The sequence below is a fragment of the Natrix helvetica genome (assembly GCF_964273705.1).
Source record: "Natrix helvetica genome assembly, chromosome: 5".
Classification (NCBI taxonomy): Eukaryota; Metazoa; Chordata; class Lepidosauria; order Squamata; family Natricidae; genus Natrix; species Natrix helvetica.
In genome coordinates, this window is record NC_138551.1 from 45,402,888 (window position 1) to 45,430,614 (window position 27,727).

The 27,727-nt window shown below is 38.0% G+C and overlaps 1 protein-coding gene across 1 annotated transcript; it reads left to right on the top strand.

Annotated features, from left to right (window-relative positions):
• The first annotated feature begins 478 nt into the window (after positions 1 to 478).
• On the top strand, positions 479 to 27,277 carry EHHADH (enoyl-CoA hydratase and 3-hydroxyacyl CoA dehydrogenase). Its single transcript, XM_081955929.1, has 7 exons — positions 479 to 670; positions 5,481 to 5,584; positions 9,311 to 9,486; positions 10,587 to 10,698; positions 12,036 to 12,140; positions 19,715 to 20,056; positions 24,144 to 27,277. Exons 1-7 carry the CDS (start codon positions 597 to 599, stop codon positions 25,412 to 25,414), a joined length of 2,184 nt encoding a protein of 727 aa, XP_081812055.1. The 5' UTR covers positions 479 to 596; the 3' UTR covers positions 25,415 to 27,277.
• The last annotated feature ends 450 nt before the right edge of the window (positions 27,278 to 27,727 follow it).

Sequence of the window (27,727 nt, forward strand, 5' to 3'; positions counted from 1 at the left end):
AAAGACATCAATATTACCATTTTATTTCCATTGTCCGTTTATTTAGGTATATATACAAGCACTAAATCACACCTCTAAGCTCTTCACCATTATCCGAAATCACAAAAAAAATTCCTAGAAAATCTTTTTTAATTTAAAAAGTCATACGAAGGCATTTACAAAAGAAATACCCATATGATATATCACCCCATTTCTGCCCCACTCCACTTCTTATTTATATGTATTCCACTGACTTCAATGGAACAGATAAACGATCTTGTAATTCTTCAGCCCCCATTACTGTTCTTGCCATAGATCTCTTTGCTAGAAAGCGGCTCCGGTGATTATTTTAATTTAAATTAAGGCCGACCGCCTTAATTTAAATTAAAATGATTTTCGCGTTAAATTGACTGCAGAGAATTTGGACTGTTCTTAAGCATGCACTGGTTTTCGGTCAGGATTTCCTGCTCCAGTTGGAACCTCCCTCTTAATGCGCGCGCCGCTCTAAGACGCAATGCCCATTGCCAGCTGCATTTGCCCTGCCTCGCCCCCTTATTGCTCGAATAAGTTTGCAGCATTCGTAGTTCTTGCTGTTCGGCAACGATCTGACGAAGATTATGGCGGAATTCGTGCGGGGAACTCCTGAAGTGGCAGTGATTCGACTGTGTAATCCTCCGCTCAATGCAATCAGGTAACAATGGGGAAAGACTGGAAAAGTTACCAGCTTAGTCCCATGTCTTTTTAATCGGAAGCGATTAATCCTGTCCATGAAGAGGTCTCGAGAAAGTGAAAGCTTGCACACACTTTTGGGTTAATTTTATAGGTCTTAATAAAGTATCACCCAGCTGTGATTTGGGATGGATTTTCAAGTGTTTTCCTCAATGAACCAATAGTGCTATGTGTCATTGAGTTTGCTAGCAAAGGAATATTGTCCAGGTGTCTAGTACTATTCCATTTTGGATTCTTTTAGCTTTTTTCCGTGAAAAATGCACAATGCTTGTCTATTATTTTTGTGCTAAGTTTCTTCCAGTCAAGCTTGCATTGGCACAGCGGTGTAATTTACTTGGCCACAGTGCAGAAATGTTTGCTTCTTCTAACCTATGGTCCAGATATTTTGTTTTGTTTTGCACTAACATCCAAATACTAATCTTTCAAGCTGCGCTGCACGCTGGATTGGAGGACGAAAAGTGTACTAAGGTGCAAACATACCACCTGTCAGTAAATTTTTAAACAAAGTCTGTGTTTTTCCCTGAAGAATCTACAAGTCAAACAAACAAAGGCCAAAATAAGACCATGGAAGAAAGCATCAAAGCTTCACACCCTATACAGCCATCACATGGGCTTCCATTTCTATAATAACAAAACTGATGTTTAACTAAGTCTGAGTCAGGCAATATGGAAATTCATTGTTGCACAGTGAGTTTGAACTTTAAATAGGACATCAACAACATTGAAAACAGTATATATTATGGCCCACCTACTTAAGATTATTCAACCCAATATGAGAATACAGCCAATGTGAACCAATTTAGATGCCATGAAAAAAAATTCTGATTTCAAGTAAATTCATTATTAATCAGCTAAACATCAAAAACTAAACTCTTAACTAGACTAGGACAACAATTGTTCCATGGATTTTACCTGTGAATATGTTTTAAAAAGTGCTGTTCTCCAACTGTTCCTACCTAGAAGTTATAATTCTTTAAAAATCTTGTACCTATTCAACTGCCTTTTATTTTACCTCATTTTTTTCTGAAAATTGTTTCTTAAAATGCTATTAGGATTAGAGAGTAACACTGTTATTAGTTCATGCTCAGTCACTTCCCAACGTTTTACGGAATATACATGGTTAGGCAGTTACTTTGGTGCTACCACACATAAGATTACAGATACAGCACCCTCAGAAGAATTAGCCCAACTGAACTTAGCTGTCATCAGAAATGCAGACCAAAGAGTTCAAACTATAGAGAAGCTTTTAAAGTAAACTATTCGTTCATTCATACATTTTTACATAATAACATCTTGTGGGACATATATGATTATATTATACTGTATATTTTTATTTTAAGAAAATTCTGTACATTGCTTGCTTTTAAATCTGGAATGCGATCCAATAGATATGCAAAAATGAATTTCCGTTTTGCCCAGTTCCAACGAATTTATCTACTGTTGATATTCAATTTCTTAGGTAGCAAAAATAATAAACTCAAGTCATTGATATAGACTAAATATACATTTTAAAAAGAAGAATATTGCCTGTATTGCCCTTTTAATTTTTTCTTGATAAAGAATATGTGGAAAATAATTATATTTAAAAATGAGTTAATGTATATACATTCCGCTTTCAGAATAAACAGTAATTTTGGCACAAAATGATTATGCAGGGAATAAATGTATCCTGGAAAGAATTCTGGTTAATATTTAACCCTTGGTGTTTTTAGGCTTTGGATTCTATTCAGCTGACTCAGAGCAGTAATCCCATTATGAAATGCTCAATTTTTAATCAATTAACTTTATTTAATTTAATTAATTACTTTTAGTTAATTACCTATTAGTCTGGAGTCAGATGACATAACAGGCATATTAAAGCTTGTCAAAGTTTCATAATCAATAGCTGATATACCAATCAACTTTACAGTAATTGGCGTTTTGCTTTTGTTTTGCTTTTTTAAAGTTTACAAAATAATTAAATGAAGTTTGTATCAAACCTCGGTAGACAGGATGAAAATTGGATTCCAGTTTTAGTCCCGAGGGCTCTGAAAAAAGCATGAATAATAAATTAGCCAATAATAATATAAATTATAGTTTAGAAATCCTATGTACTACAGTTTAACAGATGATGTGGATTGCATACATGCAGTGACCCACAAACAGGTCTAGTAATACAGGTGAAACTTGAAGAATATCATGCAAAAGTTCATTTATTTCAGTAATGCAACTTAAAAGGTGAAATTAATATATGAGATAGACTCATTACATGCAAAGCAAGATAGTTCAAGCCATGATTTGTCATAATTGCGATGATTATGGCTTACAGCTCATGAAAACCCCAAATCCACAATCCCAGAAAATTAGAATATTGTGAAAAGGTGCAATATTCTAGGCTCAAAATATCCCACTCTAATCAGCTCATTAAGCCATAACACCTGCAAAGGGTTCCTGGGCCTTTAAATGGTCTCTCAGTCTGGTTCAGTAGGAATCACAATCATGGGAAAGACTGCTGACCTGACAGTTGTGCAGAAAACCATCGTTGACACCCTCCATAAGGAGGGAAAGCCTCAGAAGGTAATTACAAAAGAAGTTGGATGTTCTCAAAGTGCTGTATCAAAGCACATTAATAGAAAGTTATGTGGAAGGGAAAAGTGTGGAAGAAAAAGGTGCATAAGCAGCAGGGATGACCGTAGCCTGGAGAGGATTGCCAGGAAAAGGCCATTCAAAAGTGTTGGGGACTTTCACAAGGAGTAGGCTGAGGCTAGAGTCAGTGCATCAAGAGCCACCACACAAATATGGATCTTGGACATGGGCTTCAAATGTCGTATTCCTCTTGTCAAGCCGCTCCTGAACAACAAATAATGTCAGAAGCGTCTTACCTGGGCTAAAGAAAAATAAACCTGGTCTGTTGCTCAGTGGTCCAAAGTCCTCTTTTCTGATGAGAGCAACTTTTGCATCTCATTTGGAAACCAAGGATCCAGAGTATGGAGGAAGAATGGAGAGGCACACACTGCAAGATGCTTGAAGTCCAGTGTGAAGTTTCCACAGTCTGTGTTGATTTGGGGAGCCATGTCATCTGTTGGTATTGGTCCACTGTGCTTCATTAAGTCCAGGGTCAACGCAGCCGTCTACCAGGAGATTTTGGAGCACTTCATGCTTCCTTCCGCAGACAAGCTTTATGGGGATGCGGACTTGGCACCTGCCCACACTGCCAAAAAGCACCAAAACCTGGTTCAACGACTGTTGGATTACTGTGCTTGATTGGCCAGCAAACTCGCCTGACCTGAACCCCATAGAGAATCTATGAGGCATTGCGAAGAGAAAGATGAGAGACATGAGACCGAACAATGCAGAAGAGCTGAAGGCCGCTATGAAGCATCCTGGTCTTCCATAACACCTCAGCAGTGCCCCAGGCTGATAGCTTCCATGCCATGCCACATTGAGGCAGTAATTGCTGCAAAAGGGGCCCAAACCAAGTACTGACTACATATGCATGCTTATACTTTTCAGAGGTCCAATATTGTTCTATGTACAATCCTTGTTTTATTGATTGCATGTAATCAATAAATTTTTCGAGTTTCATCTGTACATTGTTTCTTCTATGTTCATGTTCCTTCATCCTGACCTTACCCTATGTAGAAATCTGTCTTAAATTATCTGTAGTGTACCTGTATTAAAATAGGGTTTTCTCCCTTATTTCAATACCATCCAAGTGCAATTTTAAGTTTTATTTGATTTTGTTATGGAAATCGGGTAACTGCACTGAATTAAAATACAGGAAATAAAGACATAGGAATCACAAATGCAGACAGTTAATACTCTGCTGCAGTTTTCTGCCAACTCAAATGGCACAAACTAGGCAGTGAAAAAGGCATTGCAACATTTGATGAACAATACAGGTACAGTATCTTTCATGCATCAAATACCTGGATGAAGAGGCTACATTCAGTTTCCATTAATCCTGGAAATGAGAGAAAAAATTCATTCAATTCTTTCACTTAATACGTGATAAATTCTTGCTAGTGGTATAGCTACCTCTAGTGGCAATTTTAATCTTCACACTCTTCATGTATTAACACTGTCAGGTTTATGAATTATTTTAAAAACACAATTTTTAGCAAAAGGCAAAGTCTAAGCCACCCAGAAGAAAGACCTTATCAGAATGCAGGGATAGGTCTGAAACAAGGGCAGGGAAAGATGAATAAAAATTGTTATAATTTTTGATGTTGCCATATATATCAAAGAATACATTGCAGTAGTTCTTGACCTTGATAAGTGAAGTAAATAGAAAATGACATAGATATTACTATAATTCTAACAATAGATATTACTATAATTCTAACAATTGAAACTAAATATATTATTACCATATTATTATGATCAGTGTAAAAGGCCATTGTATAGATACTGTACAAGAAGTGGGAGCTTATGAACCCAACATTTAAACTATACATTAGATTTACATTTCAAAAATCTGGATGACCACTAAATGGCAGCAAGAAATTATTGTTTGCTTTATTCCTTTGTTGCAGTCTAGTTGTCCAGATTTGTTTTAACCTAGACATATTAAGTCATTTTAAAGAGATGCCGAACTATGGTATTACTTATGAATGAATCTGTTTTACGAACATTGATTAACCTTTCAAGCAGATTATTGTTGCTGAAGTAAATCATCAAGATATTGTCTTGTATCTCAGCCTATTTGAACCATTACTTGAAGAATTATTTTATATTGCTACTCAGGCAGGTGTACCTTTTTTCTTACACTATAAATGACTGATTTATTTTAGTGATGTGATGTTACGGGCTTTAAAAGAAGAAGTAAACCGTGCAAATATTGACCCCACTGTGAAAGCTGTTGTGATTTGTGGGGCAAATGGGAAATTCAGTGCAGGTAAGGACTTTTGATTCAATTCAGTTTTTTATTATAATTGCTGAGCAATATTCAAAGTCATACACATTAGAGACAATACAAAGAATGATACAGAACTCAAATAAAATTAGGTAACATAAGGAATCTTAATTCTATTTGACATCCACCAGGCCTGACAAGTTGCAAAACAAAATTTTACAACTTGTCATGTCTGCAAGTAAATAGGTTAGGGTAAATCATCAACTATGGATTCTGCAAATTACACAATGCTGCAAAGTATTACAGAGGTTTTCAAAAGAAATAACTTAGGAGGGCAGGAGCCAGTGTCTCTATTACATTTACTCTAACATCATATATTTCTTCAAAGACTGTTGAGGAAGACTTTTGAAAGATTCCAAGAAATTCTGTATCATATTTTGTTTCCAAATATGTTACTGCCTAAGGCAGTGATGGCGATCCTTTTTTGGCTCGCGGGCCAAAAGCAGGGGGAGTATAGGGGGTCGCGTGCGGGCATGCCACACCCATAATGCTATGTGCACGACCACAGTGCCCATGCCCACATGACCAGAACTCCCCCCCCCCCATTTTTGGCAGGATTTTTTCACCCTCCCCAGCCTCCAGAGGCTTTATAGGAGCCTGGGGAGGACGAAAACAGCCTCCCCCACCCCTCCGGAGGCCCTCCAGAGGCTTCAGGAGCTTCCCTAAAGCCTGCGGAGCATGAAAAAACGGCCCTAGGAACAGACTTCCGATTTGCTCGTAGATCTGGTTTTAGCCCTCTGGAGGCTTCCCTGAAGGCTCCGGAGGGCAAAAAATGACCCTACGAGCAAACCGGAAGTCACTTCCTGGTTGCTTGTAGGACTGGTTTTAGCCCTCCAGAGCCTTCGGGGGCCTCCAGGAGGCTTCCCTGAAGGCTGCGGAAGGCAAAAAACAACCGTACAAGCAACCAGGAAGTGACCTCCGGTTTGTCCATAGGCCGTTTTTCATCCGCCGGAGCCTTCAGGAAAGCCTTCTGAAGACTACGGATGGCTAAAACCGACCCTACGAGCAAACCGGAAGTCCGTTCCTGAACTTCTGGTTTGCCCATAGGGCTGGTTTTTCGCACTCCTGAGGCTTCCCTGAACGGCGAAAAATGGCCTCAAAAGAAGGCCAACGTTAGTTGGCCAGCTGACAGAGCAATGCCTCGCGTGCCCTGACAAATGGCTCCACATGCCACCTGTGGAATGCGTGCCATAGGTTCACCATCACGGGCCTATAGCTTAAACGTCCTAGTTCCAATAATTGCATTTGTTGAAATTCTATTATAATCAACTTTGCATTGTTATACATTTTTCTTTGTCTTGGTGCTGTTTTTGCTTCATGATATCCTATCCTCAAAAGCATCTGAAATATTCTCACACCAAAACCATGGCTTGCCCATTGGCTCCAATGTGGATTAGTGTGATGCTCACTCTGACAGTATAAAATGTGCTGCCTTACATAGCCTCCATATTCTTAGTGTTCATTCTTATAATCAATGGTTGAACAAAAAGATCAGAATACCTTTCCACTAGCAACCAACACTCAGATGAACATAGATTAACATCAATATTAACATGTGACCAACAGCCCAGAGGTAAACAGTTCCCCACTCAAGGAACTGCCAAACAAACTAACAGTAAACAGCCTAACCAATAAGGTCACGATTTATAGACTAGGCCATCCTCCAATGGATCAGAATATCATCATTCTGCAGCACTTAGTTGAATTTTTAATTCATATATTTCCACATTTCCATTTTCTTCTCTGCTTTACATTTACATTGGACAATAGTATCCTCTTTGGTTATAGATATATGATATTAAATATTTCAGACTGTTTCCCTTCAGAAAAAAGAGTTGGGAGGCGTGGTTCATTCTATCCATAATTGCTTCATTCAACTGCACCTCTTCCACGATGTAATGGATCAGAGTCTACGTTTGCTCTCTTATTTATTTATTTATTTATTTATTTATTTATTTATTTATTTATTTATTTATCTATCTATTTATCTATTTATCTATTTATTTATTTTTGTAGAATTTATACCTCTCTCCTCTTTTATTTTTTTTTAAAAACATGTTAAACATTAGTTTGCAACCTTATATATAGTTGGATTTTCCTTGTTCAGTAGCTACATTCATAAATTTATTGGGTAAAAATATTGATTAACTAGACAAGATCCCCAAAGCAAGAATTACATAGATTTCAGTCAGGTATTCTAATGTCAGTCTTTGGAAATTATCAGAAGAATTTCTTAGCCACATTTATCGTGAGTAATTTAAGGCAACGTCTCTTTCATTACTCAAAATACTTCTCAGATTTCTTCTTACCATGGCTGAATTGCTGTCTCTTTTTAAGTCAACTTTCACTTCCACTCTCAGCCTTTGTACATTCTTTCTCAAAGTCCTGCTTTTTCGCACTGCAAAAAATAACATATACTGAACAGTGCTGAAATTATTTTTTATATTTGGTTTCATTTGAGTTAAATTTTTGACATGTATGACAAAATCTATTTCCTTCCCCTCTAGGGCTATTTCTGCCTGATATTTTCCCATAAGCTTTTCTTAGATTTGAGAGATACCTAGATAGGACATAGAAAGAGGGATGGACAAATCATACAACAGAATCCCCCCAAAAAAATCCTGCAATGAGACTTACGCCATTAGCATTCTGCCCCATTTGTAGATTTCTCTATGATTCAACTAGAAGATTATGAGAAATCTGTAATACCATCATGTAACTCTTTTTTAATTATTTTTTCCTTCTATAACACCTTACAGTCATTATATCAACATTATTATGTCATCATACCTGTACATGTAAATATTATTTTGCTTCTATGTTTATAAACCTTTATAAACAGTTCTCTATATATATATATGTATTGTTTTTCGGGTTAATCAAGTTTATTCTTGTTTTGCAACCATTTGTGTCAATTGTTCCAAATTTCATAATATTCATGATAACTACATCATGATACATCATGATAACTCTTAAGTTATAATGGTTTTTATCTATCTTCAAAAGTTTCCAGGAAGTAATTTTATACACATAGATTGTAGATCTAAATGTTTATGGAGATTCTTGGTCATCCAGGTTATAGTTGTACAAGGTTTCAAGAGGCAACTGGACTTTCTTATTTTTCTTTGAGAAATATTCAAATAAATATTCAAATAAAAACAAGAAAGTCTAGTTGCTGCTTGAAAAAGCACCTTTGGGACACTTCTGGAGGTTGTTCCATTGATTAATTGTTCTAACTGTCAGGAAATTTCTTCTTAGTTCTAGGTTACTTCTCTCCTTGATTAGTTTCCATCCATTGCTTTTTGTCCTGCCCTCAGGTGCTTTGGCTCCCTCTTCTTTGTGCCAACCCCTGAGATATCGGAACACTGCTATCATGTCACCCCTAGTCCTTCTTTTCATTAATTTTAAGCAATTTTCTCTCAATGAACCCCAATCTTTCATTGAGAACTTTACTCTCTGCCTCAAATTCTCATAGCAGATTTATGGGAAACATGAAATACTTGCAAGCAGGAAAAAATGTTCCTGCTTGCATTTCATAAGCAGAGAATCTAATACTAACTGGAAACTTATATTAAATCACAATTACTTCCTATTTGAAGTATGTAAATCTTCAGTGCATTTTGGTTCTATGCTAATTAGCACAAGGCTTTAATGGGGTGGTTACTTGAAGCAATCATGGATTCTCAGAATTTTGTTCAATTTTTTTAGGTGCTGATATCGGAGGATTTTCTGTTGGTATTCAGAAAAATACATTGAGTATGGAGTCTGTAGTTGCTTTAATAGAGAAGAGTGAAAAACCATTTGTGGCTGCTATTGAAGACATAGCTTTCGGAGGAGGCCTGGAGTTGGCACTGGGCTGTCATTATAGGATTGCAAACATGAAGGTAAGATGTCTTTAAAGTACCATTTTCAACCTATATATCACCTAAAGCCCTCTGATGTCTATCTCTCCCAACCAAGTACCTATGAATTATAAAATGTTCTATTAAACATTGAAATATATCAATCACAGAAAGCAACATGAAGAAACTTAAAGCAAGGGAATGATGACACATGTATCATATTTCCTGTTGGAATTACTTTATTGTGGTATTTACACAATTGTGCCATTGTGTGCAATGATTTACTGTGGATGCTATTTCCATAAGATTAATAATTCCAATTGAATCAAAAAGGTCTTATAAATGAATAATATGTAATCAAGGTAATGGATAGTTATTATGTAACAATACAGGCCCTAATTTAGCAACTGCTTCATTTAACTACCATTTGCAGTTGCAACAGTGCTGAAAAAGCACTTTATTTATTGTTATATATGATAATACCAGTAGCAGGATGACTTTTGTATTCTCAGCGCTGGAAGCGCTTATGATACCAGCAATAGAGGAGTGGTTAATAAAGTTGACAGAGCTGGAATCACTAAAGTAATTCAACTACAGTTCTAAATCTTTTGTGGAAATTTTGAAGGCAATAGAGAACAATCAAATTTTAACATATGGGTTTGATGATTATTAAAATTTTAAAAGGGGAAAATATTTTTTTTTCATTCTTTGTATATATTTGTGTTTTCCCTTCATTTTATTTATACTTTTTCACACTTCTATCTCTATTCTCTTTTTATTCTTTATCGTTTATTTTGATTGTTATTTTAAGTTATTTTTTATGTTTATGCTTTGTAAAATTTAATAAAAATATTTTACAGAGGAAACCCACTTAGATACGTAAGATTGTGCTACTTATCCAGGAATCAATGGTTTGTGTGATAATACATCAACCACAAATATAATTTTAAGTTTAGAAAAGAAATAGAGAATCCAGGCTTTTGAACTACAACTGTTCCCTACATTACTTGATCTTTTCCAACATTACTCATATATATCCCCATATAGGTTTATATAGAGCAGGGTTTTTTTTAAGTTATAGGAGAGGATGCTATGTGTTCTATATATTGTAAATATTTACAAATATTTCATCCTCGCTCCAGGCTCAAGTTGGTTTGCCGGAAGTCACAATAGGTTTACTTCCTGGAGCCGGTGGGACTCAACGGCTTCCACGATTGATTGGGGTACCAGCTGCACTTGATATGATCACCACAGGTAAATTCTTTTATCTGTGAATAGACATGTGTCATGTGCAAATAATATATGGCATATTTACATAAGTTGCCATTTTTATGGAATACCAAATATGCTTTCCAGAAATATAAGATAGCATGACTACAGTAAAAGCATGCTTTACACTTTCTGGGTTTGTTAGATTCATCATCTGAAATGTTAGCTAACAATTCTTAGCTAGCAGCTAGAAAAGATCTGATAAATTAGCAGCACTTTAGATTGATTTTTCACTAAGAAATGTACCTGAAAATGATTGTGTTGATAGTGGAAATTCAGCTTACTTTTAAGAATATTAATTTTACATACAATCCTACAGAGAAGACTGAAAAATATAAAGTATTCTTGTGAGTTCTGTTACACCAAATTGGGTTTGGTTTATTTTGAAGGAGACTCTGCTTCTCATGCAAACACATGATTTCTGAAGGTTTCTACATTTAGCACTGTTCTCTTACATCATTGCTGTATTTGCTGTGGTCTCATTGCCAGACTTATTGTGCAGTCACCATTCACAAAAATAAGGTGAAGCAGTGAATTTCTTGGATATTATTTTAAAAACTTCAGTACTGCTTTGGGCTTATATTGATTATAATAATATTTTATTTTTAAAAATTAAATATTTATTTAATACTTTATATTAAAAAGTTTCTACCCATGGCAGTTTATCAAGACCACCAGTTTTGTGACCTGAAGTTCAGTGTGATGTTAAATAGCTATGAACAATCAAAAAGCCATATAGTTGATCCCTGAATGACATTGAAATTGAGAACCTAGGCCAGAACCAATTATTTTATTGGGTTCTGTTTGATTTTCCTGTGACTTGATCCCTTTTGATTTATTAGTTATCGATTCTAATGTTTCAGCACAGCAGCCCAATAATGAACTGACAAGCATCCTTATTCTCTAGCTGGCTGCTGTGCTATAGAAGGTACCTATAGAATATATGGGCCACTTGTGCCTTACAGTTTAGTATACAGTACTGCCTTGCTAACCCCTTTCTGCTAATGTTGTTAGTAGGTTTCTCTTTCTCTATTATTTTAGCATGCTGCTGTAACAGCATGGAATCAAAGATTTGCCAATTTTGCCTAGTCCTGGGGTTTCCAAAATTGCCAAATTTAAGAGTTGTGGACTTAAAATCCCAGAATTCCCCATGGCAGACTGAAGAATTCTGGGAGTTGAAGTACACATGCCTTAAAGTTGGAAGTTTGGAGACCCCTGATCTATGCTCAAAGTAGTCTACCAATAACATACCTTGAAACTCCCAAGGAACAGATGGAATTTAAGTGAATCCTAAATGAAAAAGTAATATTTCTTTTTCTTAGGTAAACATGTGCCAGCTACTGAAGCACTGAAACTGGGGATCTTAGATGAGATTGTTGAAGAAAATCCATTTGAAGCAGCTATAAAGTTAGCACAAAGAATATTGGGTAAGAACATTCAGTTGTACTGGGCAAAATGTAATACAACAAATTCCCCAAAGAAAATACCAACCAATAGAAAGAATTATTTAGCTGATGTTACTATTGGCGCAAGGTTTTTAAATTAAAAATTGCAGTGTACTGGCATAGAATTTGGGGGCGTCAAGCAGGGAGAAAGTTAAATAAATAACCATATATATTGTAATTGAAAAACAGATTTATTGTCTGTCTGTCTCTACCTACCTACCTACCTACCTACCTACCTACCTACCTACCTACCTATCTATCTGGTTATCTGGCTAGCTATTATTTGTTGACAATGTCTTACTGCTTTTTGATAAATTGTTTTTTTTTTTATAATTCACGATATCTGTCATGGCACCCACTTTGTGAATAGGCAATCATTTAAAAGAGCATTCACAAATACGAGTTCTAAAAAGTAGGAAATGACTATTTTAAAGTGATGGTTTTCTTTTCTTTTTTAAAAATAATTTTTATTGAATGTTTTAATTTTTAAAAACAGTAAAAAAGACACAACAAGGAAAAAAACACAATAAAACAAAACAAAACACGGAACATACATAACAATATAGAGTAATTTTACAGCTTTCAATATCGGCTTTCCTGCCTAGCTTTTATAATTTTCCCTTCTGCATTGCCTTCCTATTACTATAGCCTTGCCCTATGATGTAACAAGCATAATATAAACACTTATAGTAATATTCATTATTTGTATCTCCATCTATTTGTATTCTCTATTTCCTGTTTTGGCTTTTGATTTCTAGCCACTTGTATATTTTATTCCAAACATTATAGAAGTCCGATTCTTCTCTTTCTTTTAGTTCTATTGTCATTTTGTCCATTTCTGCACACTCAAGTAGTTTCCTGATTGTAGTTTCATCTGAGGGTGTATTAATTTTTTTCCAATTTTGTGCGAAGGCAATCCTGGCTGCCTTGAGTATATGTATGATTATGTATTGAGATTGTTTGTCCATTTTTTGATCCAGTAGTCCTAGTAAGAATGCTTCTGGTTTGAGTTCTATTTTTCGCTCAGTAATTTTTTCTAACCACTTTCGAATTTTGCACCAGTACTTCCTTGTGATGGGGCACGTCCCCCAAAGTGATGGTTTTCTACCTTCATAATTTGGAAATCTGTTTTCAGAAATTTCTGTTTGCATAATTCCTTCTTGACAGTTAGACAATTAATGTACAGTGATATAATAGCATAAAGAATGGTGAAACAACATGGGAATAGAACATTGTGTTCTTTATGCAATTCAGTCATGGAAATTTCTCCCAACTCAATTGCTCAATACGATGTAACATACACTGAGCAACATCAGGAATTAAGCTCATTCAGGTCTGTCCTTATTCTTAAGAAATAGTAAAATTACATATGCAAGTGGCTATGAATTGTAAAACCATTCAAAACCTAGTTGTATTTATAGTTATATATATACAGGTGGTCTTCAACTTACAACCATTCATTTAGTGACAATGTAAAGTTACAAAAAAAAGTGTATTTATCACTGTTTTTCACACTTATATCTGCTGCAGTAACCCCATAATGGTGTGATAAAAATTTGATCCTTTGGCAACTGTTTCATATTTATGATGGTTGAAGTGTCTCAAAGTCATGTGATCACCTTTTGTGACCTTCTGATAAGCAAAGTCAATGGGGAATCCAGATTACTAACAATTGTGTTACTAACTTAACAACAGTGATATTCTTAATAAATGTGGCAAGAAAGGTTGTAAAATGATGCAAAACTCCCTTAACAGCTATCTCACTTGGGCAACAGAAATGTTGGGCTCTGTTGTGGTTGCAAACCAAGGACTATGTGTATTATAAATGTGGATAAAGTAAGGAAGATAATCTTGACATGAGTTTGTAGGATCTTTGCCTAAGCATAAGGGGCTGTAGCATTTTTAAAGTCTGGAATGAGCATATTTAGAAGCAGTCAGCCAGATGCCTCCTTAATTCATTGAACTTTGAGAAAAGGGAAGAGATACAGCCGAATCAGACTTGCAAGATTCTGTTATTATAGCCAATTTTTATAAAAGTAGCTTTAATGTTCTTGGGGAATTGATTCCCCATGTTTTGTAGACATATTGAATGACTAAATTGTATTACTGGTTTAAATGAAATAATTTTTCTGTAAAACATAAGCAATTTAATGGACACTTTGTAGAAGTTGAGATGCCAAAAGGAACTTAACTTTTGAATAACAAAGCACTGGTTTGGTCAACATGTTTCTTGACAAGTATCAAGAAAGTAAGCTAGATCTAAAAACCGTATTTTCCCACATCCGCATAAAATTGTCATATTTTTCACTGTTTTTCTGAAGAAGACAGTGATTAATGACATATACTTTGTATAGTCATGCTTCCACATTTAACCAGTTAGCTTGTAAACACACTGAAGTGATGATACCATCTATATTTACTGGGTTTTAGTCAGTTGGCACTTATTCTCAAAAATATATACTGGGTTGCCTTGAGGATTCACTCAGATATATGAAAATACATATTTTTCAAATGCAACTTCTATTTCAGGAAATATTATTTTAATTCAGTTAAATCTATTGTGAACAAACAAAAACTGTTTGACTTGAGTGGATATTTTGCATCAATTGCTTTTCTTAGCACACTCTGCAGTTTGTCCACACGATGGCGCCAAACTTTGATAAATAATATTGCTTTTTGCAATCATTCTCAGTGTTCATGGAAGCAATGATGGCAGCTTAAGTTCCAGGAAGGCAACTACTATGCCATTGTTAGATAAAATCTGGACAATGGCTGGCTTCATGTTAATACTATAGCTTCTTGATAGAAGAGGGAAGTACGAAGCATTCCTGTCAGTTTATGAATTATATTCGTAAACAAAACCAGGAATGCTTCAAGTCTTAGCTCTATTAGCAATATTTCCATAAATCTTCATACCATTTTCATTCTATAAAAGCTATTTGCAGATAATTAGCAATCATTTCCAAACCTGCCAGCCATGAAACGGTGAGTAAAAGGAACAGAGTACACTGCCTTACCAGAAGCAAGTCCACTCATCCCTACTCAGGGGTGGGTTCCTGCCAATTCTAACCTCTTCTATAAAGAGGTTCCACAAATCTACAATGCTGTTTAAAACCGGTTCCAGCTCCCTCCCCCCGCCCGTCCGCACATCATCAAGATGAAGAGCGAGAGGAGGAATTCTGGGAGTTGAAGTCCACAAGTCTTAAAGCTGTCAAGTTTGAACACCCCTGGGGTTTTTTTTCTAAAGGGTTAGGGTTGCAAGGGTCTTATAACCTGACAGCTTTAAGACTGGCGTGCTTCAAATGCCAGAGTTTCTGAGCCAACATTTTGGTTGCTAAGCAAGAGCGTTGTTAAGTGAGTTTCACCACATTTTACAAGTTGGCCATGCCCACCCACTCACATGGCTGGTAAGCCACCCAGTCACATGTCTGGCAAGCCACTCCCACAAAGCAGGCCACACCTACAGAAGAGGTTCTAAAAAAATTTGAAACCCACCACTGTCCCTACTCCATATGAAAAAGTAATAAATTGCTGGCCAACACACTATCCCTATCCTCATTTCATCTTGTACACTTTTGTCTTGAAACAAAAATAAAATAAAATAAGCTCACAGGAGGAGCAAGGGAAAATGCTTCAAGCTGTCTCTTCTTTTAAAAAAGAGAAATCGCAGAGACCAGGGCCACACGAGCGTTCCTGCTAATGGGGGAAAATAGTTTCAAATGCCCTGCAGATGGACCAAAAATAAATCAGTTCAACCGTTAAACACATCTGATATCACAGGGTCACGACAAGCTGACACATGGTCTTTATACAGAAATGTACCCACATCTAAGACAGAGTTCTAGAAAGGCACATTTTGCTGGCATTAGTCTTGCTGTCTTTACTGATGGTGCTTTAGGAGTGAGGAAATAGGAAAATAGGGAAATGTGGCTTATCTTCCTGGTTGCCAGACTACAAAATGATTACCTGCCATCTAAATGGCTTCTGCAGATAGGCATAGATTGTAATTTAAATCCCAAATTTCTATGATTCTCAAATCATATAAGAAACTTTTTTCTGAACATCTTGTTTGAAATAAGTCTCCAAAATAGAAAACTCTAGGAAAAATATTTAACATCTTTTCAGACACACATATCTTTCAGGGATTCTTGTTCTATAGAACACAAGCACAGTAATACTTATTAAATTATTTTAATATTCATTAGCTATGGTTTAAATTTCAAGATAATTAAAACATATGAAGTAATTTTGTTTACGCTGTTTATATAAAGTTTTAAAGTCCTCAGCAAACATGAAAGTTACGATTCTTTTAAATTTAAATTGATATGTATTCTGAAGTACTCTTTCTATGAATAAATGCCATTAAGTCATTTTTATAATTAAAAATGCTCAGCAACCCTCAGGATTCTTTGAAGAACAACTTATTTCATAGCTCTAATTCGGGGTTGAAGATAAGGAAAAGTGGTTTAGGGAGGCCAGATGGAGGACTAGATTACTATACAAATGGAACTCTTTGCATTAATGCTGATCTAAATTGCCAGTGTGCTTAGCAGGAATTATTTGCATTTCCAAATAAATGCACATGCCATTAGACAGTGCAAGTAGTTCTTAATTTACAACCATCAAGGAGTCTGAAATTTCAGTTGTAAGTCTTGCTGGTTGTTAAATGGGTCACTACACGACTGACCTGATTTTACCTTTTTTTTTGCTAAGTGAATATATGGTTGCTAAGAGAATGCCATGGAACGGTAATTAAATAAGCCCATTGTTTGACAAGAACTGGACCTAACTGCCAGTTTCTGGCTATATATATATGTATGTATGTATGTATGTATGTATGTATGTATGTATGTATGTGTATGTGTATGTATGTATGTATGTATTTGTGTTACAACCCCTGGTATGACTAAATATGGGAGGAAGGTCACTACTCCCTCTTTCTGTCCTTCGGCTTATCACAAAGACCATGCAGGCAGAAAACCATATTTTTATTTTTACTGTTGCAACAGGAAGAGAACCCATGGCTTAGTGGTTAAGACTCCTGCCTAAGATATATACAGCCCGGGTTCTAATCCCAGTAAGGGTATGGCTAGCTGATGAGAGCTAATTAGCTCGAAATAGATCTATCCTAGTCTCCCTTTATTTATTTATCAGTACAATTACAACACACACACACACACATATATATAAGGACTACCTGTATACTACAATCCTTTCCCACCAACTGTATTTTTCAGAGTATAAGACGCACCAAGTTTTGAAGAGGCAATTTTTTTTTAAAGGTAGGTTGATAGAGGGATAGAGAGGGAGAGAAAGAAAGAGAAATACAGTAGGTAGGTAGAGAGAATAGGTAGGTAGGTAGGTAGGTAGGTACGTAGGTAGGTAGATAAAGGGATAGAGAGAGAGAAAGAGAGAGAGAGAGAAATACAGTAGGTAGGTAGGGAGAGTAGGTAGGTAGGTACGTAGGTAGGTAGGTAGATAAAGGGATAGAGAGAAAGAAAGAGAGAGAGAGAGAGAAATACAGTAGGTAGGTAGGGAGAGTAGGTAGGTAGGTACGTAGGTAGGTAGATAAAGGGATAGAGAGAAAGAAAGAGAGAGAGAGAGAGAAATACAGTAGGTAGGTAGGGAGAGAGAGCGTGTAGGTAGGTAGGTAGAGGGTTAGAGAGAGAGAAATAGAAAGAGAGAGAGAGAAAAAATACAGCAGATAGGGAGGGAGGGAGAGAGAGAGTAGATAGGTAGGTTGATAGAGGGAGAGAGAGAGAGAGAAATACAGTAGGTAGGTAGGGAGAGTAGGTAGGTAGGTACGTAGGTAGGTAGATAAAGGGATAGAGAGAGAGAAAGAGAGAGAGAGAAATACAGTAGGTAGGTAGGGAGAGTAGGTAGGTAGGTACGTAGGTAGGTAGATAAAGGGATAGAGAGAAAGAAAGAGAGAGAGAGAGAAATACAGTAGGTAGGTAGGGAGAGAGAGCGTGTAGGTAGGTAGGTAGAGGGTTAGAGAGAGAGAAATAGAAAGAGAGAGAGAGAAAAAATACAGCAGATAGGGAGGGAGGGAGAGAGAGAGTAGATAGGTAGGTTGATAGAGGGAGAGAGAGAGAGAGAAATACAGTAGGTAGGTAGGGAGAGTAGGTAGGTAGGTACGTAGGTAGGTAGATAAAGGGATAGAGAGAGAGAAAGAGAGAGAGAGAAATACAGTAGGTAGGTAGGGAGAGTAGGTAGGTAGGTACGTAGGTAGGTAGATAAAGGGATAGAGAGAAAGAAAGAGAGAGAGAGAGAGAAATACAGTAGGTAGGTAGGGAGAGAGAGCGTGTAGGTAGGTAGGTAGAGGGTTAGAGAGAGAGAAATAGAAAGAGAGAGAGAGAAAAAATACAGCAGATAGGGAGGGAGGGAGAGAGAGAGTAGATAGGTAGGTTGAGAGAGGGAGAGAGAGAGAGAGAAATACAGTAGGTAGGTAGGGAGAGTAGGTAGGTAGGTAGATAAAGGGATAGAGAGAGAGAAAGAGAGAGAGAGAAATACAGTAGGTAGGTAGGGAGAGTAGGTAGGTAGGTACGTAGGTAGGTAGATAAAGGGATAGAGAGAAAGAAAGAGAGAGAGAGAGAGAAATACAGTAGGTAGGTAGGGAGAGAGAGCGTGTAGGTAGGTAGGTAGAGGGTTAGAGAGAGAGAAATAGAAAGAGAGAGAGAGAGAAAATACAGCAGATAGGGAGGGAGAGAGAGAGTAGATAGGTAGGTTGAGAGAGGGAGAGAGGGAGAGAGAGAAATACAGTAGGTAGGTAGGGAGTAGGTAGGTAGATGTTTCCAGGTGTATTTATCCATGCGCTGGAGAAGGAAATCGCTGACAAACCTTAAGACTTTGTTTCTGCTGGCACAGCACCTGATCAGTTAAAGACCTTTTCAAAAGAAAAAAAAAGTTTTTGCACTCTGCAAACCTCCGAAAAACGGCCCTTTTTTTTCCAAATAAAAGGCATGAATAGCCTTGGGGAGGGGGCTTGCAGAGTGCTCCTGGGGGAGTGCCCCCCCCCCCAAAAAGAGCAAAAAAGGCCCGTTTGTTGTGAAAACGGGCCTGTTGTTTGTCAAAAAAAAATGCATGCATAGCCTTATAGAGGCTTATAGAGTGCTGCTGGGGGCTGGGTGGGGGAGAAAAAGGGCCTGTTTTTTGCTTATTTCTACCTCCCCAGCCCCCAGGAGCTCTCTGAAAGCCTCCATAAGGGTATGCGTGGCCATTTTGGTGAAGGGGTGGGGCTTCGGGAGGCAAAAAATGCTGTATTCGATGTATAAGACGCACCCAGATTTTCAGCCTCTTTTTTGAGGAAAAAAGGTGCGTCTTCTACTCCGAAAAATACGGTACTTAAAGTAAACTCCACTGAATACCATTATCACAACGTTGCGCGTTAATACTTCACATCACAATAGGTAGTAGTATATACAGCGGTATTAAATATATTTAAGAATGGCAACAGAACATTTACATTGTTATTGGTTTTCTTGTACAAAGAAAAAGAAACTGATAAATAGAGAAGCTAGCCTGTTTTAACGAGATGATTTGTTTGCCCTCTCTAGGTAAGCCATTGGGACCTCGCAGACTCTCTCTGAAACAGACTCCCAAACTCCCTAACATGGAAGCTTTCCTACATGAGGCACTGTTGAAGGTGAAGAAGCAGGCTCCAGGATGCCTCTCACCTGAAATGTGCTTTCGAGCTGTGGAAGCTTCCGTGTACTTGCCCTTCGCAGAAGGAATTCGCAAGGAAAAGGAGCTTTTTCTTCTCCTTTTGATGTCAGACCAGGCTAAAGCATTGCAGTACGCTTTCTTTGCCCAAAGAATTTCACAAAAATGGATGTTGCCCAATGGGGCATCCTGGAAGACTGCATCCTCTCAACCAATCCGGAAAGCAGCTGTGATAGGTAAGTTTGTGAAGATTTTTGAATTATTCAAAGGTCAACTATTGTTATTGTTGTTTTTTGTTGGGGAAAGAAAACATTTTCTGAAGAAAACATGAAGAAGACTAAGCAAACACTGCACAGTTACCATATCTTTCTGAGTATAAGACGCACCAGGGTTTTGAAGAGGCAAATTAAAAATAAAGTTTTTGCACTCTGCAAACCTCCCACAAAAGGGCATGAATAGCCCTTAGGAGGCTTGTAGAGTGCTCCACGAGTGGGGGGGGGGGAACCAGCAGAAAACGGGCCCGTTTTTTGTAAAAAAAAGGGGGGGGGCATGCATAGCCTTTAGAAGGCTTATAAAGTGCTCCAGGGGGCTGGAGGAGGCAAAATTGAGCAAAACACAGCCTGTGATATGCGGCAATGAAAGAATTTGTATTTTCTATTATGCAGTTTTGTCACTGCAATAATAGAGATTATTCTCCTCTCCCTCTTGCCACCCTGGGTAGATTCTCTCTAGGGAGAGTTAGCAGAGAGACTCTCAAAAATTGTTTTCTTCCTTTAATTCACATATTTAATCATTAATCTCAAAATGTTGTGTTGACACTTGCCTTTTAAGAAGTTTTAATTTTCATTGTAATGATCCACTGCTTCCATTTCTCCTTGCCTATCCCCAGGAAGATAATGCACTCATTAATTTTTTATAAAGGCATTAAAATTAAAAAAAAACCTCTCTTTGATGTACTGTTCAGTTTCTTCAAAAGCTCTTTGTTGCTCTGCATATTGATTGGTTTATACTCAGTGGGAAACTCTTCCCTAAGTAGCCCAGTCCTTGGTAGTGCCCTCTTTGATTTTAAGAGAGTGACAGTCATGTTATACTTTCACTGTTCTTCCCACTCCTTCCACCCCACAGTCTGACTGATATATACAAGATGGGGTTTGCTGCAGCCTGTGCACACTGAACTCTCTGAAGTTCACCTGAGCAGGAGGCAGCCTTGAGGGACCAGTCTTCATCTGTCTTTTTCCCTCTGCAATTTTGCAGTCTTAATTATCCTTCTCTGCATGAGTGATATCCCTTTAGCTAAAAAAGTGGCAAATTAAATCTGCTTGCAACCTTGAACCCTTTTAAGTTGCTGTGACTTATTGGAGAACTGACATTTGTGTGAAGTATCATGGAGTCTATAACTCAGCACATGTAGATAGGATATCATTATTTTGCTCCATATAAGCACACATAATGTGTATGAGCCTAATTTCCCTTACCATGCGGAAAGAAGAGTCTTCTTTATGAATTTCACGGAAAGTCACAAGTGATGAATATGCAGAAATTACTATCTTAAAGAAGCATAGATACAGGTTCGAACTTTTCCAGGTTACTCTGTGGAATGAAGCAAAGCTAGTAGATGTCAGGCCCCATTGGAGCCTGGTTTGGAGGAAGAGGAGAAGAAGTTGGAACTGGGCCGTCCAATGAGGATGGCACATCTCTCTTGGTTTGGAGAGGCCAGGGGTTGAGGATGAGGATGTCTCAGGCTCCTCAGGCATTGAGGGAGGTGGTTGACCGAATGGAGAGCTATCTGCCCTGACAGAAACAGGGGAGGATTGGCTGCTGACAAGCAGTGGTGCTGATAGGCAGCAGATCCCCTCTGATGAGGAACGGCTGCCTCTCACACCCTATCCAATGGCATGGAGAGTGGAGAATAGGCAAGCTCAGAGAAGAGCTGTGAGGATACTTGGGAAGATGTCACCCTACCCCTCCTCACAAGGAACACCTGGAGTGGATTGACTTAAGGAGACGCTGCGGGGAGTTAGTCTTTGTCAGGAACAATTGTTTCGTTTGATTTACATTCCCCTGGTTTAAACTGGTGCGTTTTGCCTTGCCTTGCCTCAAGGATTGCCTTTTGCCTTGACTTTGCCTTGACAACTGTCGTTTGTCTTGTACCTTGACTTTGCCTTGAGGACTATAGTTTGCCTCAGGGACTCTCTTAGTTAGGTGGATTGGACTTGGGACCCTGGACCTTGCCCTGCAAGTTTGCTCCTACTCTGTGGACTTTCTTTGTTATATATGGGCTGTTTGTGGGGTGACTGAGAGTGGCTGCCTACAGGGTAGCTTGGGTTGGAGCCTGACCGAACAATTACAGTTTGAGTACATTTTAGGCCTCCTGAAATGTCCACAATAAGCTTTCTGTAATTACTCAAGAGCGTGGATCACTTTGTGTTGATACAAGCCTGATATATTGCTTCAGGCTAATAGAATCAGGAAAGCTTCTGGGACATTGGTAAAATACATTTTGCTAGATTGATTGCTGCCTGAGCATTTCTGGTGCTTGGCTGCGCAACAAATTGATGTTTTGTTGTCATAAGTAAGCATGCAATAATCTAATACTAGCTCATAAAAACTTTGTATGTTGTGTATACCAGATACAAATTTCATTTGCTAGTGCTTAACTTATTAACCATGTACTAATATTAATATCATTAATGCTTACCGTTTTTTTAAGAACTGGGATTGGGCTCTTTGATTTGACCTTCTGCATAAATACTTTTCTCAGCATGCAAGTAGGCAAGTGTTTCAAGAAAAAAATTCTTTTCTGTCCCCACTAAGGATGAAATTAGATTTAATGTGGAAGATCCATAAAGGGGGGGTCCTCGGTGTGTGCATGTTTTAAAATGTGACCGTTACCATGGAAATCAATGATTCAGGCTGGGATGAAGCTCTGGGGAAACAGGATTCAACCTTTTCTCCATTTATGTTTTCCCAATTGCAATTCCTCCTCCAGCTATTTAGGGGCCTCTAAGTTTTTGGAAGAAAGACATTCTTCTAAAAGGCCACGTGGTTTTTGAAAAAAAATGATTTAAGAAAAAAAATTCTAACCCGCAATAAATGAATAGGCTCAAACCTCACAATAAGCTATGTTGCATTCAAATCATGGTTTGTTGAATGACCCATAAGGGCTGGGTTCATACACTGTGTTAAGCAAAACCTAAACAGGTACGATCTGTTTGTAACCAAATTACATCAGTGGATGGAAATGACTGTTAACCATATTCATGTTATATGGTTCGTTTAGCATGTTCTGCAAACTCAGCTTTCTGGATCATAATTTGTGGTATATGCTTTGGTGATACTTTTCTTAGCCTCAGGCCTCTCCAGATACCCAGAATTCAGTTCACCGAATTCCCTGCAATGGTGATGCTGGCTGGGAATTTTGATGTTGACATCTATACATCTGGAATTTGGGAAATACCAGTTTTATGTACTCGTGTGAAATAAATCATTAAAACCACAAAGCCTTTGCTAGGAGATGAAGTTCCCTACATGGAACTCCAATGTAATTAACAAAACCTGCTATTCTTGGTGCCTGCCAGACTGCTTGTCCCCTTGATTTTTTACATTAACAAAAACCCCACCTTTAATATAATGAGGAGCTACACACTGTTTCATAATAAGAATTTCTAAGAACCCTAAATCAACGTTCTTAGAAAATAAAAATAATGAGAGACTGAAGTGCAATGCATTATTTAGAACAGTATTCTCCAATCTTTACAGGTTGGCGGCCTGGCAGGAGGGAGAGGAGAAGGGGCCTATACAAGCGGCAAGTTGGCATGCTCACGCATGTGCGCCAACCTGGCGCTCCCACAAGTTGAGCTATGCACACGCGTCTACCAGCCAGCCATTCACACAGCCCACTTCCAAGCAGATCATGGCCCAATAATGAATGGACCATGGCCCGGGAGTTGGGGATGCCTGATTTAGAAGTTTGCTACTTATGCTGAAAATGGACAAAGATAAACAGGATATTTTTACTCATGGTTTGTAATTGATCATATTCCAATAACTCTATTTTTGAGAAGGTGCAAATCACCCCAAATTGCCATTTTGCTGGTACGCTCAAATATAGTCAAAATTCTAATTATATTGCCAATCTCAAAACTTTGGAGATCTTAGAACAATCTGGCTTTTCTTACATGTATAGTATCAATATTCTCTCTGCCTGAATATGTAACTGAGAAGTGAAAAAAATTGCCTATGGTATTATGTCAGTTTAATAAACATTGGCCAGAACGTTCTAATAATTGCTTCTTCTTTCTTTCTCTCTCTTTCATCCAAAAGGTTTGGGGACAATGGGCCAAGGCATTGTGGTGTCTCTGGTGAAGGCTAAAATTCCAGTTGTGGCTCTGGAGAAGGATAAGAAGCATCTTGAAATAGCAAGGAAAGCTATCAAAGCTTCTTTGGAGCGTGAAACTTTAAGAATGCAACAGAAGGGCAAAACACTGGACATCCATAAATCTAAATTACTTCACTTCACTCTGGATTTTGGTGCGCTAAAAGATGTAGATCTAGTTATTGAGGCTGTGTTTGAGGATATGGTTCTGAAAAAAGAAATATTCTGTAAATTATCCGAAATCTGCAAGCCAGAAGCCTTTTTGGGCACTAATACTTCTTGCCTGGATATAGATAAGATGGCTTCTGTTACTAACCGTCCCCAGCAAGTCATTGGTACTCATTTTTTTTCACCGGCACATGTAATGAAGTTAATAGAGATCATTCGTGGAGAGCACACATCTCCTACTGCTATTGCTACAATTATGAACCTGGCCAAAATTATGAACAAATGTGGTGTTCTAGTAGAAAATTGTTTCGGCTTTGTTGGGAACCGGCTACTCGGTTCTTATAATGAACAAACATATTTCCTTTTAGAAGAGGGAAGTACTCCAGAGGAGATGGACAAAATTCTAGAAGAATTTGGTTTCAAACTGGGTCCTTTCAAAGTATCTGATCTGGCTGGGCTTGATGTGGGCTGGAAATCTAGAATAGGGCAGGGCCTGACAGGAGCCAACTTACCCCTTGGAACGCCTCCCCGCCAACGAGATGGTAAGCGTTATAGTCCTCTTCCTGATCTCCTATGTGAGAAGAGGAGATACGGTCAGAAAACTGGAAAGGGCTGGTACCTATATGATAAACCTGGGGGAAAGACAGCAAAGTCTGATCCCTGGCTTCACAATTTCCTTCAAAAGTACAGAAATGCCCACAACATAACAACTCGCACCATAACCCAAGAGGAGATCTTGGAGCGTTGTCTGTATTCACTTGTCAATGAGGGTTTCCAAATATTATCTGAAGGAATTGCATCTTGCCCAGAAGCCATTGATACCATCTATATCAATGGTTATGGGTGGCCCAGACATAAGGGTGGTCCAATGTTCTATGCTTCTGAGATCGGGCTGCCTAAGATTCTAACAAAACTGCAAAAGTATGCTGAGGCTAATCCTGACATACCTAAACTACAACCCAGTCCCTTTCTGCAGAAACTCGTAACCCTTGGTAGCCCTCCATTGAAGAACTGGCCATCACTTGTGAGATCCCAGCAAAGCAAGTTATAATGAATGATTCCTGAAAATCATCATCTTTCCATGCAAGTGGGAGGGTTTTCTTTTCCTACCTTATTCTAAAAAAGCTTTGGGATAGATGTAAATGTTCTCATGGGTTATTTTTAAGCTCTCCTTATTGTTAGACTTGGGGTGCTACTATTTCCATTGTTTTCCATCCTTGTGAAGCCCATGCATCTCAGGGAAAACCAATGGGAACAATGCCTTTTTAATATTCCTTAGCATTTAATCGAAACCTGGATGATTGCGTAGATGATTGGGAGAAAGGATACTTGCACCAGTGCCCTGGCAACCCTTCAGTGAATGGCAGAATATAACCTATGATAAGTTCAATGAAATCCTTCTTTGAAAGAAATTTACAAAGCAAATTCTCTTTCGTCAGATGGAATGAGAGCTGATAGGAAAATAAAACATAGAATATTTTTGCTACACACAAGTTATCTTTCAACATAAGCAGACTGTTTTCTATTCAGATTTTTTAACTGATTGATTTCAAACTGTAGTCTGAAATACAGGGTGCTATAGAATAATATCACTTGTCTTTTGTGATTTCAAAAATGAGCCTACACCTTCCCTCTCCAAATGATAAATTGTTGCTCACAAAGTGCCTTTTATCATACCACTTGCTTGAATGTACATGCTAGTATTAAGCTGCATTGTCTCTGAATATACTTGACCAAGTCATCTTACAAGAGGAGGGGGAGGAACGTTGATCTGAAAGATGCATACTATTCTGGAAGTAAATACATTCTTGGACTGAGTATATTCTTTGCTTTTGCTCCACCTCAGTCTCCCAGGCCACTGCTTTTACCAATTGCACCTTGAATTCTAGTTAAAAAAAAGTTAAACAAATCACTGTTAAATCTTTGTATGCTTCCTTTATTAAATTAGATTGCAAAGCAAGTTTCTCAAACTTGTTACCATCCAGAATGCTATAGCAGGTAAGGTATTGGACTGAAAAGGTCCATGTATGTGTCTATCCTCAGCTAGGAATCTGCTCTGTTCCATTGAAGCAGTTTCTATATCTCAGTCCAGCCTTATAGGCTAATCAGAAGAATTGGAGGAGACAGTTGTTATATGTGCTGCTGTGATTCCTGAAGAAGATTGAATATTCTGACACATCTGGAAGATACCAGGTTGGGGAAAGCTGTCCTAAAATTCTAAGTAAGATTTGTGAAATTGTATCAAGCTTATCAACTTGTTACCTCTTTTTCGGTCATGGAAATAAATATGTGTCTTCCTCATGTTAATACTCCACAAAAAAATGTTAATTTTCTAACTCCCTGATTTCTGAATATCTGAAGAGAGTTAGCTTGGAGAAGGCTGCTACAAGTATACTATTGGTTCTAGAATATGCAGAACAAGGGAAGATATTAAAAAGGTGATAAAAAGAATGACTGTGTGACATAGAAGAAAACAAGAATATTTATTGTTTAATTAATAATGGCAAGGCCTTGAAATTTAGAAAGTTTTTTTTCCCAAACTTGTTATTTTTAGAATCCAGGAAATTAAGATCAAGTGCTGATCCAGAACCACCTTCTTAAATGAAACATTTTATTAGCCCTCTTGTGCTGTAATGTCCCTTCCCCCTACCTCCCAAATATTGTACAGAGAAATTGGCCATCGAGCTGATCCTCACATCCCCTTCGCCACAGCATGAAGGTGCATGGCTGTTTTTAAGAGCTGTGTAGTCATGATGTCTTCAGGTCTTGCCAAGTCTGTATTATGAGAGCCTGCAATCATCTACTGAAATTCTTCCCCTTTTTCCCCCTGATGTTTTTGCCTTATGAACAATGCAATGCTTCAGTGATGAGGCTGGCAATTGCATCAGAGACAGGAATATCCCCAGTTCCTATTGACTGCACATGCCCTTCCCCATTTGGTCACTGCCTTCATTAAGGTAAGGCCACATTTGGAATACTGCATTCAGTTCTGGTCGCCACGATGTAAAAAAGATGTGGAGACTCTAGAAAGAGTGCAGAGAAGAGCAACAAAGATGATTAGGGGACTGGAGACTAAAACATATGAAGAACGGTTGCAGGAACTGGGTATGTCTAGCTTATGAGAAAGAAGGACTAGGGGAGACATGATAGCAGTGTTCCAATATCTCAGGGGTTGCCACAAAGAAGAGGGAGTCAAACTATTCTCCAAGGCACCTGAGGGTAGAACAAGAAGCAATGGGTGGAAACTAATCAAGGAGAGAAGCAACTTAGAACTGAGGAGAAATTTCCTGACAGAACAATTAATCAGTGGAACAGCTTGCCTCCAGAAGTTGTAAATGCCCCAACACTGGAAGTCTTTAAGAAG

Bases quoted from the DNA above. Each gene is read 5' to 3' on its own strand.
- EHHADH (XM_081955929.1), top strand. From the start codon at position 597: ATGGCGGAATTCGTGCGGGGAACTCCTGAAGTGGCAGTGATTCGACTG. The intron at 9,487-10,586 runs GTAAGATGTCTT...TCCTCGCTCCAG, and splicing joins ATAGGATTGCAAACATGAAG to GCTCAAGTTGGTTTGCCGGA. The intron at 10,699-12,035 runs GTAAATTCTTTT...TCTTTTTCTTAG, and splicing joins ACTTGATATGATCACCACAG to GTAAACATGTGCCAGCTACT.